Source organism: Dermochelys coriacea, chromosome 1 (genome assembly GCF_009764565.3).
Source record: "Dermochelys coriacea isolate rDerCor1 chromosome 1, rDerCor1.pri.v4, whole genome shotgun sequence".
NCBI lineage: Eukaryota > Metazoa > Chordata > Testudines > Dermochelyidae > Dermochelys > Dermochelys coriacea.
The window spans coordinates 210118376-210134750 of record NC_050068.2 but is presented as its reverse complement, the minus strand read 5'-3'; the positions used below and the strand labels follow the sequence as shown (position 1 = coordinate 210134750).

Below are 16375 nucleotides of genomic sequence, written 5' to 3'. Positions count from 1 at the left end.
ATAAGATATGGCAATAAAGGGTAAGCAAGGTTCCCTAGAATAATCATGGGGACAGTAATTTTATTTATAACAATAAGAAAAGGAGTACTTGTGGCACCTTAGAGACTAACAAATTTATTTGCACATAAGCTTTCGTGAGCTACAGCTCACTTCATTGGATGCATAAGGTGGAAATGCTCAAATAAATTTGTTAGTCTCTAAGGTGCCACAAGTACTCCTTTTCTTTTTGCGAATACAGACTAACACGGCTGCTACTCTGAAACCTGTCATTTATAACAATGTATTTGGTGGGAATAATGCCCTATTTTCTCAATTAAGGTAAAGTCCCAATCTCTGGAACACCCTGGCATCATGCACCCTGCTAGTGCATCCCATATTAGTGTCCATGAATCTGCCCTGTGGTCAACCTGCATAATGTTGGAGTAGCGTTCCTTGCAGTGGGCAAAGTATAGGCACATAGAATATCAGGGTTGGAAGGGACCTCAGGAGGTCATCTAGTCCAACCCCCTGTTCAAAGCAGGACCAATCGCCAATTTTTGCCCCAGATTCCTAAATGGCCCCCTCAAGGATTGAGCTCACAACCCTGGTTTAGCAGGCCAGTGCTCAAACCACTGAGCTATCCCTCCCCCATCTCATCAGGGCCCCAGCAGTTTGAAAACGCCATTCTCTGAAAACCAGCAATTATTTCAGGAATGTTTGTTATGCCCACCACCCTTGGGTAAATCACACTCCTGATGGACTCTCAACAATCCCCAGAGTTGATTTGCCAACTGCAAACTAGTTAGCCATGGACCTGGAGCAGTCTGGGGTAGCCAGCTTCCAGATGGCTATAGTGACCTGCTTCTGGTGTAGCATGGCTGTCCATATGTGGGTGTCCTTGTGCTGGAGGGCAGGGACAAGCTGATCACAAACCTCCAGGAATGTCCACTTCTTCATGCAAAAGTTCTGGACCCACTGCTGGTCATCCCTAGTCTGTATGACAATATGACCCCACCAGTCTGTGCTGGTGGCTCTGCTCCAGAAGTGCCAGTCTACGTAGAAGGAATCTGCACCTAAGGCAACAGTAGACATGAGCAGCATCAGCTGGTTTGAAGCTGGCATGTCAGTATCCTCCGCCGAGAGGTGCCTCCCACAGTTCAAAAACTGCCACTGAAATGTCATCAGCATCTTGCAGATGCTTTGCCTGTGTCCCGAAATAGGACTGAGAGCATGAGATAGAGAAGTTTTTCCACCTGAGTGGGATCCATGATGGCTCCTGGCTGCAAGAAGAGTGCAGACACAAAATGGCTTGTCTGGATGTGTTCCTCGGCTAAAACTACCCAAAACACTCCCAGCCAACTCCTGCAGGATGGGCAGACAAGTTCTTTCACAACCCCTTATAGAGAAAACCACAGAACAGCTTAGGCTGATGAGGGCACAGGAACTTGGGGATACGATAGTATATGCCTATAGAAGCTGAAGTTTTGAGTCAGGTCATGTAGTGCAGTATGGATGCTCCAGCACAGTTGTGAGGTCTGAATGCGAACGCTCAAGCACGGGCTTGGAAACATGAGCCCACAAGCCTGGGTCCCACAGATCTGGGCTTCATGTCCTGTGTAGACATACCCTATGAGTTTTGTTGGTGGCACTCAACAGCAATATTTTTCCTTCATAAGAAGACACAGTTCAGGATCTCTGCTCCCGTTATTTAATCCTACAATTACAGGGCCTCTTTCATTTGTTCTAATCTCCTCCTTCTCCCACTTCTGGTCTGTGGAATCCAGGCAGCAAACAACTCCCTGCCTTGCTTGTAGCATAGCTTATGATCTGCTGCTCTTATTGGGGGGTTCTGGTGGGTGCTGATACCACTTGATCCTGGTGCTGTAATAACAGCTCCGTAGATTCAGTGTGGCTTAGTCTTTGCCACCCTTCAGCTGTCTTCCTTATTGGGGGATCCTGGTACCTTCTAGCTCAGGTCCAGCCATCTCTTGTCTGCAGCTGATTCCTCACCCCCCTGGGCCAAGGTGAGAGATATTCTGGGGTCTGACTGTCTCCTACAGTTGTAGGAGGGCAGGGATATGGGAGGGCTTGTAAATTATCTGGCCTTTAATACCAGCTCTCTGCTTCTGGGTCTTCCATATACCCTCCTTTTCCACAAAAACAATGAGGAGTCCGGATCATACACCCTCATTTTCCATGTGCCCTCATTCAGGCAGATATTCTAGTTTTCTTCCTATTCCCTCAGGCTCACAGGGACAGTGGGGTACTACCGTGTGCCTGCTTACCTCACTATCAGATGTAAGAGGTTTATGTACTTCAATGAGGTCCTTAATTCCAAGCCTTTTTCATCAGTTGCATGAAGTCAAGGTCCCTCTTCCATCCAGCCTTCTGCTCTGACTTGATGCATTCTACAGTGTCTGCCTTGAATATCCTTCCCCTTTAGATTCCTTTGTACTCCCTAACAGGATGTCTAAAACTCCTCCACAACATTGAAATGCCAAAACTACAAAGGGGCAAAGGTGTTGTCCTCAGGATGGAGAACTCACCCCACTCCTCTGAGTCTGATACTAGTGAAGAGTAGGCTTTGATCCTAATGACCTGAGGGGGGCTGTTGGACAGGGTGCAAAGCACTGTAGATAGCTTGGAGGATGAATGAATCGCTACTTTGCTTCTTGGAAAAGGGCCCTCTCTTTCTGTCTGGAACACAGTCACTTCCTGTATGTGATCTTCTTTTTTTTTTTTTTTTTTAAGCCTATTCTCTTTTCTGAGGCTCTTTGAAAATAATATGGGCACACTCACAATAGCTGTCAGTGAGGGGAAAAGGATCCGTATTTTCCAGTATTTAGCCAATGTTTAGTATTCCTGGAAGCTTTCCAGGTGACATAAATGAGTAGTTTTGGTGCCTCAAGTTCCAGACAGTATGTTGGGAGAAATGTTCCCTGACCTTTTACTCTACTGGGCAATCCATTTCCTTACCAGCCAGGACTTTTTCCATCTGACAAGTTTGGAGTTGCCTCCATTGGGTTTCTGAACTGTCAGAATTGGGTTTAGAGAATTTGGACCATTCTAATTGAACCAGATTTATCACAGATGGTTCAGTATATTCACATTAATTGTGTTAATCCAATGTTAAGGGCATCTGCAGGTTTGTTTTGTCTCCACATTAGTACTGTTCTAATTGGTTTCCAGTGCAGTGCCTGTCTTTTAGTTCCTGACAAGTCTCTGAGAAGCTGAGTGCCGTCTGTGTATTGCTGGCATTTTAGTTCATGCTGTTTCCCTGCCTCTTAGCATTAAATGTTGAATCTCATAGGTGAGCAATTTGAAGTTGAAGGAGTTTATGCCATCAGGACAGTCTGGATGAAGCCCAAGAGAAACAGTTGAACACATCACAGTCCAGTCCCACTAATCCCTGCCATATTTCTGAGACTGAACAGCAGGATTCCATAGCCAACTATATTAAATGTTATGAAGAGGTCCAGCCGTATGAATTTGCATATCTGGCCCTTATCCTCTTCAATCTGCCATCACCAGTATTTTTTTCTGCCTGAGGCCTAACTAGTAATGGTCCAGGATACTAATAGCATGTAAGTGAAGTTGGAGGCAATTTTTGCTGAGCTTCTCAGCTTGCTTATTAGTGCTTAGGTACTATGGTGATGGACTCTATAAAATGCTAAGGTAAATGATACTGGGATATTAAATACTGAATGATAGCTGAAGAGCTCAGTTGTGTTGAGCAATAATTTCTTAAACAATAGCTGGATTGTGGTCTGCTTAGGGAAAGGCTGTATTCAGAGAGGGAAAATATCATCTTCTAGAATTGTAGAAATATAGGGCTGAAAGGGAACTTGACAAATCATCAAGTCCGGTCCCCTGCACTGAGACAGGACCAAGAAAACCTAGACCATCGCTAACAGATTATTATCTAACCTGTCCTTAAAAACCTCCAGTGATGGGGATTCCACAGCCTGTTCCAGAGCTTAACTACCCTTATAGTTAGAAAGTATTTCCTAATATCTAACCTTAATCTCCCTTGCTGCAAATTAACCCCATTGCTGCTTCTCCTACCTTCAGTGGACATAGAGAATAGCTGATTCCCATCCTCTCTTTAACAGCCCTCAACGTATCTGAAGACTGTTATCAGGTCCCTGCTCAGTCTTCTTTTATCAACTAAGCGTGCCCAGGTTTTTTAGCCTTTCTCCAGAGGCCAAGTTTTCTAACCCTTTTATCATTTTGTTGCTCTCCAGTTTGTCCACATTTCTCTTAGTGTGGTGCCCAAAACTGGACACAGTTGGAGTCTCCTGTCCTAGTCAATGTATGAGAGTCAGTTTGTTTCAGTGTGTCTTCTGTATGAATGTAAACCAATGAGGGCTCTGCAGATGTATCCACACATCAAGCAGAGATGTCCATGTGCCCCAGTCTGCTTTCTTTGCTCACGCTTCTCTTTGGCTTTTTCTGTTCTGCTATTCTCGATGGCCTTGACTGCAGACCAACAGCTCTACCCACCATCCTGATCTGACAGCAGCTTCTCATGTGTTTGGATTAACCTGAGCACCTTTTAGATGAACTTTGAGAGAGTCCTTATATTGTTTTTACATTGGCCTTCCAGTATACGAGAAGCTGGATATGAGTCAACAGTGTGCCCTTGTTGCCAAAAAGCTAACAGCATTTTGGGCTGTATAAGTAGGAGCATTGCCAGCAGATCAAGGGACGTGATCGTTTCCCTCTATTGGGCATTGGTGAGGCCTCATCTGGAGTACTGTGTCCAATTTTGGGGCCCACACTACAAAGAGGATGTGACAAAATTGCAAAGAGTCCAGTGGAGTGCACCAAAAATTATTGGGGGCTGGAGCACGTGATTTATGAGGTGAGGCTGAGGGAACTGGGATTATTTAGTCTGCAGAACAGAAGAATGAGGGGGGATTTGATAACTGCGTTCATCTACCTGAAAGGGGGTGCCAAAGAGTATGGATCTAGACTGTTCTCAGTGATGGCAGATGAGAGAACAAGGAATAGTGGTCTCAAGTTGCAGTGGGGGAGGTTTAGGTTGGATATTAGGAAAAAGTTTTTCACTAGGAGGGTGGTGAAGCACTGGAATGCGTTACCTAGGGAGGTGGTGGACTCTCCTTCCTTTGAGGTTTTTAAGATCAGGCTTGACAAAGCCCTGTCTGGGATGATTTAGTTGGGGATTGGTCCTGCTTTGAGCAGGGGGTTGGACTAGATGACCTCTTGAGGTTTCTTCCAACCCTGATGTTCTATGATTCTATAAGTGCTCCCTTTTTCAGCTGTCCATAAAATATGGCTTTGGGGATCCCATATCATCCATACGTACAAGGTGACCAGCCTAGCGAAGCTACTCCTGTATGATTAGTTACTCAACACTAATCATGCAGTAGTGGTTCAGGACTTTGATGTTTGGTATCCTGTTCTGCCCGCTTGATGTTACACATAACATGCAGACAGCACTTCTGAAAATGCTGTTGTGGCTTCCAGACTACCAGGCCTGATTTTGTCATGCCTCTGTGTGCAATGCACATTTTTAATACTGCCCTAGGGAACTGTTCCTCTGCTTAGCTGCTTTCCCAACTTGCCCAGTTCCTGGGGAAGAGCAGCTAATCAGACCTACTGCACAAAACAGCCAGAGTTTTCCTCTGGAACTAATACCATTCTCACAGGAGAGGAGGAGGGAGCAGAAAGAGCCCAGCAATTCTGCTCCCTTCTCCCCACTCTCCTCCTGTGAATGATGGGACAGCTCCTCTATTCCTCTCCTGGCCTTGGAAGTGGGAGAAGGGGACCACCATTGCAGTCCTTCCATGCCTGGGAGAGGGAAGTGAAGTACCCAGGAGCTGCAGGAGGAGCAGAGGTGGGGCTGTTTAGGGCTGTACTGATGAGTGCAGGAATGGAGGGAGCAGAATTGATGTGAGGATAGCATTGATTTGGGGGTTGGTTAACAGAATTAATTGCTGAGCTGGAGGACAGGCAGATGAGAAGGTGACAAACCCACACATACACACTTTTTTTCAGACCACTTTAAACGCTGTTTGCAGTAGTTCAGTTGCATTATACATGCAGAGTAATGGGTCCAGCACACAGAAGGACTGTGTGAACACTACTACAGCAAGCATACCCCCGACACAGTCTAATCATGAAAATGTTTCCAGGCTTTGCTATTCAGACCCTCAGAGCTTCACTTCTTGATTTGGTTGTACAATGGGAGACAAAGAACTTATGTAATGGAACTTGGTCTTTTTGGTTGTGGTGGGAGAGAGAAGAGCTTCTGCAACAGAGCTCTTTCTGGAGGTGCGGAAGCTTGTTATCTATAGCGGGTGGGATGGGGAGAACATGTCTGTCTGCTGTGGACTGACCTTTGCTTTTTGTCTGCTTCTTTCCCATATAGGCCTGGATAAGATTGAATTCTTGCAGAGCCATGAGAACCAGGATATCTATCAGAAGGCCTTTGATCTGATTGAGCACTACTTTGGGTCAGAGGACGAGGACAGCAGTATTGCCCCACAAGTGGATCTCAACCAGCAACAGTACATCTTCCAGCAGTGTGAGGCTCCCATGGAGGGCTTCCAGCTCTGAGGTGCCCCATCCTAGCTGTTCCTCCACCAAGACAGTCCTCATGTAAAGCCTTGAGTCACCGTTAGAGTGATTTCAATGTTTTCCATAACCCCTTACTGTCCCCATCTACCTGAGTTCCCTTCCCATATTCTTCCCTGGGTGCCTCCTTGGATGCCCTTGTGAGGTGTGTTCAGTCCTGACACAAAATGTATCTGATTGATTACTTTGCTTAATGTGCCAGCCTGGGCCATTGGCATATGGAACACTTCACAGATATTGGAGTAAATTCTCTGTCCCTGCAACTACAGCCTCCAGTGGACATGCTTTCTAGTTACTAGGTACATTGAACACAACTGAACCTGTCCCATTACAAAACAGCTCCCAAATTGGTCTCTACAGGCCACTTTGGAGATCTGGACTCTGTCATTCTTTCCTTTCAACCCAAAAAGGACTTGTGAGTAGGTCAGTCTTATCACCTCCCTAAAAGCGACTTTTGTAACTGGCTTCTAAAATGGAGAAACTACCACATTGCCCAGTCCCTAATACAATGTGGCCTCTGTTAAAGTTGAACCCTTCCTCACTTCGTGCTCCTAACTCTGGTCCTCACTAGCTTAGTGACAGATGATATATCTCTACCCCTTTACATTTTTCTATGCAGCTTAACTTGAACTGGTTTCTGTTCTGTAAATTACCATTTGATGTAAAATCTTAGTGTGCTAAACTGTCAGTGTGAGGAGGACGCTGTAGTGATAGCTCTCCGTACTACTTTCAGTCTCATGAAGTAGAGCTTCCTGTTTAATGCCCCTACCAGCCAACTGATAAAATAGAAACATCCTGATCAGGGTCTGTTTAACAAGTATACTGTGATACTACATCCCATCTTTCCATTTCCCCCTCACTACTCCCATGGCCCCAGATGAATTAGCATGGAATAAATGGTTCCTATAGGCCACATTTGTAAGGCATTGCTGAGTGCACGACAGCTGTAATTTACACCTATAGTCAGCCCTTCTTCTAGTAGCGTGTTTTTGACTCCGCAGCCTGTTTGGATCACAAGCATCTAATGCAAAGGTGGCAATTCAATTTCTGAATGTAATGGATTCTTTGGGCTACCTACTCCTTCCTGCATTGGGCTACATTCTCTCAAGCCATTTGGGACCTTTGAAATACACCTTTTCCCTAGGGTAAATGTTTTCAAAGTTGCCCCTACTGCATTGTCATGCATCTGTGGTAAATCCTACTGGCAGAAATGTCTACAAGATCTTTCTTATGGCTTCATTCAATGACAAGCCCCTGCAAAAGCTTCAACAACTCGAGGATACAGGTTTTAAAAAAGCATTTATCAAACTGCTGAAAGGCCTAAGCATCAGCTCTGTGTGACCCCTTCTTTAAACATAGTCTTCATTTGAGCCTGTGCTTTAGGATGGAAACTGACCTGTGTGGGCATTGAAGAAAGCCACCTGTTGCCTCCCTTTCTAATCCAATCGGTCTCCACCTTCCCTGTTACTTTCTCTAGTGCTGCTTTGTACTCAAGGAACATTTAGTTTACTGCACTTGACCTGTAAATTGACTTCAATTATTTGTAATTTTAGAGGTTAAATTAGGTGATTAATTTAAAAACAAAGCAAAAACCCTCTGTGTTGCCTTTACATCGTATGATAAATTACTGTTTCTCTTTCTTGAAGGGTAACTTTAACTGTTTCTCTTTCTAGAAGCACTGATTAGTAGCAAAATCTTGTTTTGTCATTTGGATTTTTTGTGCTAGATTTTAAGTGTAAATTACCAATAACGTCATCTATATAGAATTTGTTTAAAATCATGTACTTTTTTTGGATGGTATGAAAATGCTACATATTTTGTAAACAAATCTAGGCAAAGTGTGTGTGTGTGTATATATATATATTGTGTATATATAGATGTATTATTCTGTGTGTGTATACACACACACACACACACACACACACACACACACACACACACACACACACACACACACACACACACACACAGAGTGTTTTCTCCCTCAGGCTAATGAAAACAACGTGGTGCATTGTTGTATATCCTCGCCCTCCACCCCACCACCACCCTAAGGAAATAATTACAGTTGCCTCTAAATTAGTGAATTAAAACAAAGTCCATTTAAACTGAGTGGCTTGCCTTTCTATGTAAGGAACTTGGCTAGTATTTCTGGTACTTATGCCAGTGGGTATGTGAATTCAGAGCAGAAAGGGATCCATTTTTAATGGGCGGCAACATAGTCTAATGCATGGAGGAGGGGACTGAGAGTCAGGACTCTTGAGTTCTGTTCCCAGTTCTATCATCTAGTATGTGTCGCTTTGAGGAAGTTACTTTACCTGTTTGCACCTCTCTTTATCTATCTGTAAACGGGGGTACTCACGTTAGAGATCGTCATCCGAGTACCTTCATCAGCCTATGGTCTTATTTCAGCTCTGCCTCACTCTTTGGCCTTGCCACTATTGCTCACCTTCTAACAGTATCAGTGCTTTAAGCTGGACATTAGCTCCACTTCACAGAAGGGAGAATGCAGGGCTGCCAAATGAAAAGGAGTACTTGTGGCACCTTAGAGACTAACAAATTTATTTGAGCATAAGCTTTTGTGAGCTACAGCTCTCGAAAGCTTATGCTCAAATAAATTTGTTAGTCTCTAAGGTGCCACAAGTACTCCTTTTCTTTTTGCGAATACAGACTAACAGGGCTGTCACACATTGGGTAACTTCGTCCTCATCCCTGCAGCTCAGCATATCACACACTTGGCTGAGCTATAGGCAGGAGCTGCATTTCCTCCTCCAGCCACTAAAAGCTGCTGTGGAACCTGGCAGGAAAATAGGCCCCTGTTTGATCCAAGCAGGGAAGGAGCAGCAAAGGCGACGATGGTTGTGGTGGGTGGTTGGCAGGGACAGAAGGTGAGGGGGACTCAAAACTACTCACAGGCTTCAGCCAGCATCCAACCTCCTTGCTGGAGCACAGGCCCTCCAGCTCACATCTTTTTAAGACCTTCTCTGCAATTTGATCTGTTCCAGGACCAGCACAGGGGCCCATCAGTGCCATCTGGAGTGGGTTTTCTGGGGGGACCCCATGCCAACTTTGGCAATAGGACAGTCTTTTCCCTCTCAAATGCCTGGGACCTGGAACGATGGTACGCTCTGGCTGTATTTGTGGCCATAGGCACAGGGCTCCTAGATCGAGGCAGCATGGTTCAAGCCTTTAGTTCTTCCACCTCATATAGCTCTGGAAGACACCTGCTACCTTCAGCCAGACTGGGCTATGGGACATATGCTGTGGATGATTATTTTATTTCTTCAGGTAATTGTGACCCTGAGCCTTGTTATGGACCAACCAAAGAGCAAAATGGATATGAAATAGCATTCTGTAGATGATCTGTTCTCCCCTTAGTCAGTCTTGATTTAGAGTTGTAGGCCCAGATAAGGGGTTTTGTTGGGGTGTATTGAGGGGGCCTCCAATCAGCCAAACCAAGTATCTAGGCCAGAAACCCACTTTCCAGCTCTTAACCATGGGTTGTTGAATAACACTGCCCTGGAAGCCATCACAGCAGGAGAGAGGCTGTATTGTTTGGAGACTACATCTGGAAACATGGATTCCTTCACTACCCCCATGAGAAACATGGAGTTTACTTTACCTGTGCTGATGCTCAGGTGCCTACAAAAACAACACTAAATCAGCAACAGTTCAGAGGAGGAGCATAAGGACAGCCCTACAGCCCAACCCTTGTTTGAAACTCTAGAACCCAACCAGGACTAGAACAATGTAAATATAAAATGGTAACATCTTCTACATTAACATTAATTGTTTGTAAACTAAAATTGGCTTTGCATTATTTTTGTCAGATACAAGAAAACATATTGGTATGACTACTTGTGTTTCAGCAAAACAATAAAATAAACTTTATACCTTCAGCTGAAGGTCAGCACCTTGGTTTTACATTAAGCTGGTACGATTAAATGTTGATTGTACATAGAACATCAAATCAAATTCATTTATCATGTCTTAAGGGTAAACTATTTTAGACACTTTTATTGCAGGGTTGCCTAAAACAGAAACACAGTAAAACCCTTAAAGCAAGGTTGCAGCATACCCACAATTTCTTGTCAGCTCATTGAATTATTGCTCTGTAGGTGGTGTTCCCTTAATGGTAGATTGAAACTATGAACCACTGGGGCCTGAAGATCCAGGCCACATGTTTTTGCCCTTTTTGGCTTTCGAATGTGTAGGTTTCCAATGAACAGGGAGGCCCTAGGTGGACCAGAAGCGTCTGACTATATAGACCCAGAAATATCTGAGATGCTTGAAGGGGATCCAAGGCCTCCTATGAAGGTAAAAGATAAGGATAGGCCATAGACATTGGATATTCATGGTGTATGTGCTGGATAAATCACAGCTCCTAGAGATGCTCCACATAATCTTGGGCATCTCAAGGTTGAAGGTGCGAAAGATGCTACGATTGAAGGGAATGTTGGCGCATTTGTTGTTGTCTCCTATGTCAAAATGAACTTTATGCCAACTTCTCTTTAACCAGATATACCCGAAATACAATAATCAACCTCACAATCATAAGTGTTAACTACAGTTAGAATAGCAGCAGCCATACCCCAATAATAAAAATAATCGTGTCTTAGGGTCTATGAGGCCTGGTCTACACTACGGGGTTAGGACGAATTTAGCCATGTTTGGTCGATTTAAAAATGACTGCATCCACACAACCCACCCCGTTCCATCGACCTAAAGGGCTCTTAAAATCGACTTCTGTACTCCTCCCTGACGAGGGGAGTAGCGCTAAAAATCTACTTTGCTGGGTCGAATTTGGGGTAGTGCAGACGCAAATCGACGGTATTGGCCTCCGGGAGCTATCCCAGAGTGCTCCATTGGGACCACTCTGGACAGCACTTTGAACTCCGATGCACTAGCCAGGTACACAGGAAAAGCCCCGGGAACTTTTGAATTTAATTTCCTGTTTGGTCAGCATGGTGAACTCAGCAGCACAGGTAACCATGAGTCCCCCCAGAATCGTAGAGCGTAGAATGTTTCTACGCTAACCTTATCATCTCCATCCCTGAGATTATCACAGATTAGAAAGTGAAAAAAACCGCACTCGCGATGACATGTTTTCTGAGCTCATGCAGTCCTCCCGCACTGATAGGACACAGCTTAATGCATGGAGGCATTCAGTGGCAGAGGCCAGGAAAGAATTCAGTGAGCATGAAGAGCGAAGGCAGGACGCGATGCTGAGGCTAATGGGGGAGCAAACAGATATAAAGAAGCGCCTGTTGCAGGAGCAAACAGACATGATGAAGCATCTGTTGGAGCTGCAGGAAAGCCAACAAGAGCACAGACACCCACTGCATCCACTGTATAACTGCCTACCCTCCTCCCCATGTTCCATAGCCTCCTCACCCAGACACCTAAGAACGCAAGGGGTGGGAGGCTCCGGGCACCCAGCCACTCCACTCCAGAAGGCTGTCATTCAAACAGTTTGATTTTTAGTGTGGCTACTATAAGTAATGTGGCCTTGTCCTTCCCTCCTCCCCAACCCCACCTGGGCTACCTTGTCCGTTATCTCATTTTTTTTTAAATTAAGAAAGAAAGAATGCATGGTTTCAAAACAATAGTTACTTTATTTCAAAGGGGGGAGGGTGGTTGGCTTACAGGGAATTAAAATCAACAAAGGGAGCAGGTTTGCATCAAGGAGAAACACACACAATTGTCACACCGAAGCCTGGCCAGTCATGAAACTGGCTTTCAAAGCCTCTCTGATGCGCAGTGCACCTTGCTGTGCTCTTCTAATCGCCCTGGTGTCTGGCTGCTCAAAATCTAACACCAGGAGATTTTCCTCAACCTCCCACCCCCACCATAAACGTCTCCCCCTTACTCTCACAGATATTGTGGAGCACACAGCAAGGAGCAATAATAATGGGAATGTTGGTTGCGCTGAGGTCTGACCTAGTCAGCAAACAGTGCCAGAGAGCTTCTAAACATCTAAAGGCACATTCTATCACCATTCTGCACTTGCTCAGCCTATAATTGATTTTGGAATTGGGGAGCTCGTGTGGGGGAAGATCTTGGAATTGGGGAGCTCCTGATGGCCTGCAATCATTGTCTCCTACAGAGTCACGACCAAACATCAGGCAGTCTCCGGAATGCACTGGGTGCAATGGTTTGGGAACGGGAAGTTCTCAGGGGTTTCAGCAGACAAGCTGGTGGGTCTGATGGCTTTTAGGCAGCATTTCAACCACTCCACGTTTAATAAACTGGTCTCCTATTGACGAGCCATACACCATGACCTGGAGGTTGCTAGGAGCCAGGCAGGGAAGACATTCCCAGAACCCCCAGCCAAGCGGCTAAAGACTATCTTGTGAAACAACAGCAAGGAGCAAATGGTTTCTGAAGTCATAAACAACAACAGAGGCCTTGAAGACAGTTGTTTATCGTGCGGGATTAAAAACCCATCCACATTCCAACCGCTGTTTGAGGGGGGCCTTTGCCACACTTGCAGGGATTGATTCCTGGAGCTCTTCTACATGTACAACGAGGACGGATACCAGTCCCACTGCACCGTCTGCTGTGAAGGCATGGAGCTGCTGCTGTGTAGCAAAGCCAGCTGCTGCAGGTGCTTCTGTGTCAAACGCTTGGAGGTCCTGGTAGGGCAAGGTACCTCAGTCAAGGCAAAAGAACAAGAGCCCTGGAGCTGTTACATGTGTCAACAACAGAAGTGCTATGGGGTGTTACAGCGCCAACCAGACTGGAATGTATGGCTTCAAGACTTCTTCACCAGCGACAAAGGACAGGAATATGATGCACCTAAAATCTAAAAAGGCCCCGCACATTTCCCAGAGTCACTACCCTTGATAACAGAACGTCAATGATTACATTGGCTTCTTCGATCACAACAGCTCCCACAGTAGACTTGGCCACAACAGAAGCAGTGACGATGAGCTGTGTGGGCTCCATGGTATGGCGTCTGCTCGGGTAACCCAGGAAAAAAGGCGTGAAACGATTGTCTGCCGTTGCTTTCACAGAGGCGGGGCAACTGACGATATGTACCCAAAACCACCTGCGACAATGTTTTTGCCCCATCAGGCATTAGGAGCTTAACCCAGAATTCCAATGGGCAGCAGAGACTGCGGGAACTGTGGGATAGCTACCCACAGTGCACCGCTCCGTAAGTCAATGCTAGCTATGGTAGTGAGGATGCACTTCGCTGACTTAATGCATTTAGTGGGGACATATGCAATCGACTGTATAAAATCCATTTCTAAAAATCGACTTCTGTAAAATCGACCAAATTTCTTAGTGTAGACATACCCTAAGTCTTGTGCCCCAGAATTGGAATCTACAAATTTGATCTGATCAGATTCCATAAGTAGTTTGAATCCTTTGAACCTAGCAAAACGTGTAGTTCAGAGTTTACTGGTACCTTTTGCCCCTTAAAAATATCTGCAAGTTGGACCTTACCTTTCATTGGTTTCTGCTCCAACGAATACAAAATCCTTTTCCCCAAGATAAAGCAACAGTCCCTTTGGAAGTAATCAGATATACTTCATATAGCAAGGAAATGTTACTTCTTATACCCTTTACTTTGTTTTTCATATTCATCTACTTTAAGGTTGTGCTAATTTGTCACCATTTAACCAGAAGAGAGCCCACTACTCTCTCTCCAAGAGCTTTAGCCAAACTCATTCCACCCTTTTCAACTGTGGCTTGGAAACTAAGACCACATAATGAATCATTTAAATTACCCACACATGGATCACCCTCATATATCTAATCGACTGGATTTATTTGCCTACATGCTTCCAAATCAGAACTAAATAATCCTCTGTGTTGTTCATATCGTCACAATGGGCACACTTGACAGGGGTAACCATCTTAATATGTAGGACCTTCCCACATTATGAACTATTTGGAGCAAGTAAATATTTCGAGGCTCAACATAAGGTATGCTGACAATACATGCACTCTCTAATTTTCCTTTATTAACATAAATGGGTGTCACATCTTCTACCCTGGAGGTTACACCTATTGCTTAAGGCCTATTTTCTTGGTAGTGTCTTTATTTACTATTTACTTTATCATCTCAGCCGATACCCAATATGATGGTATTCAGTTGATTTTTACATTTTTAATGCTGGTGCTGATTTGTCTTGTTAAATTCTCTGTTACACTTTTGATTTTCTCCATTTGGGTCCTCTTGGGTAAATAACCGTTGAATCATTTTATTAGCAGTGTTACTTAATGCAATATGGAACCTCTATCAGGTTCTATTCTCCAGGGCCAGAGGTGCTGACTTTCTAATGTGCTGGAGGTGCTTCCCCCTGGCTCCGCCTCTGGCCCCGCCGCCACTCCACCTCTTCCCCAAGACCCCCCCCCGCCCCACTTCTTCCCGCCCTGCTTCTTTCCTGAGTGCACCCCACCCTCCTTCTTTCCCCCTCCTCCCCAGCACCTCCTGCATGTTGATCACCGGTGCACAGGAGGTGCTGGGAGGGACGGGGAGGCACTGATCGCTGGGGCTGCCAGTGGGCGGGAGGCACTGGGGGAGGACCTGCTCAGGGGGCTGCTGGTGGATGCTGAGCAACACCATTTTTATTAGCACCCATGGAGTCGGCACCTATATCAAGGGCAATCTCTACCTGGTAAAAACCTTATTCACCAAAAGAAATGTGATGACAATAATTTCACTGGGGGCTGCGAAGCACTCCACCCATTTTGTAAAATGACAAATCACAACTAATAAATATTTGCTTTCCTATTTGGATGTTGGTACAGGTCCAATCCAATCCACCTTGTTGGGGTACATTAAAAACAACTGAATATTAAAGCCCTAAAATTGAGGCACGCTTCAAAATGGAACACAGGAAAATTTGTAATGACTTTTTTCGTAAGAGAGGCAAGGTGGGTAAGGTAATATCTTTTACTGGACCAGCTTCTGTTGGTGAATGAGATGAGCTTTTGAGCTACACAGAGCTCTTCTTCAGGTCAGTTTTTTTGGAATGATTCACAAATAAAACTGGACTTTGAATGAAAAAGGCCTTTGACAAACCTATGTTTGCAGAAGATAAAAATGATGTTGACATTAAACAATCATAGCTTGCTCTCCAAAACCCTCCTTAATAGATTAAAGGGTAGAACAGAATAGCATAATGTGATGGGGTGTATACCCCACTCCAGCCCCGATAGGGTTAACAAAGGCCTGAGAGGCCAATTAGATTACCTGCTGTCACCTGAAAGAGTAAGGGCCAACCTCAATTGAAAGTGAAGCCCAGCTGGAAATGGGCTGGGACAGCACTGTAAAGCCAGGAGGTTGAAACAGAATGATCTGCAGTGGAAGGAGGATACAGTCACTCCCTGAGAGAAGGGAGGCCACCGGGAACAAGGAGGAAGTTTAGGGGACGAGTAAACCCTGGGATCTACCCTTTCATAAGGAGTTTGGCAAGCTAGGAGGGGTGAAGCAGCCATAGGGAGCAGAGTAAGCTCCAGTAATAAATCAAAACAAGCAAGATGATAGACTGAGTAGGAAGGAGCCAACAACAGGACTGGGACTGAGCAGACCTGGATTGTTGATTGTGGGATCCCTGTGCGGGAACCTGGTGTGTTGGATGGGCCTGGGTTTCCCTGCCACCCACTGGTATAGTAGCACAGATCACTTAGCTAGGACAGAACACTGTCTGGAGACAGCATTTGGACAGTTGTCCTGTTTGACTTTGTAACTCCAGAAAGGGTGGGATAAATGGTGGTCCAGCCAGAGGAGCAGAAGAACAGAGCAAACAACGAGCACCAAGGGGGCACCTGATGCAGTGAGAGC

The 16375-nt window shown here is 45.2% G+C and overlaps 1 protein-coding gene across 8 annotated transcripts in view; it reads left to right on the top strand.

The window, feature by feature from the left end:
- KPNA1 (karyopherin subunit alpha 1) overlaps positions 1-8164 on the top strand; it is a 134146-nt gene extending 125982 nt beyond the window's left edge. For all 8 annotated transcript variants that reach the window (XM_043501029.1, XM_038387450.2, XM_038387433.2 and 5 more), the window contains one exon: positions 6374-8164. In XM_043501029.1, coding sequence (XP_043356964.1) covers positions 6374-6561 — 188 coding nt within the window. In that variant the 3' untranslated portion in view covers positions 6562-8164. The remainder of the gene's footprint in view (positions 1-6373) is intronic.
- The last annotated feature ends 8211 nt before the right edge of the window (positions 8165-16375 follow it).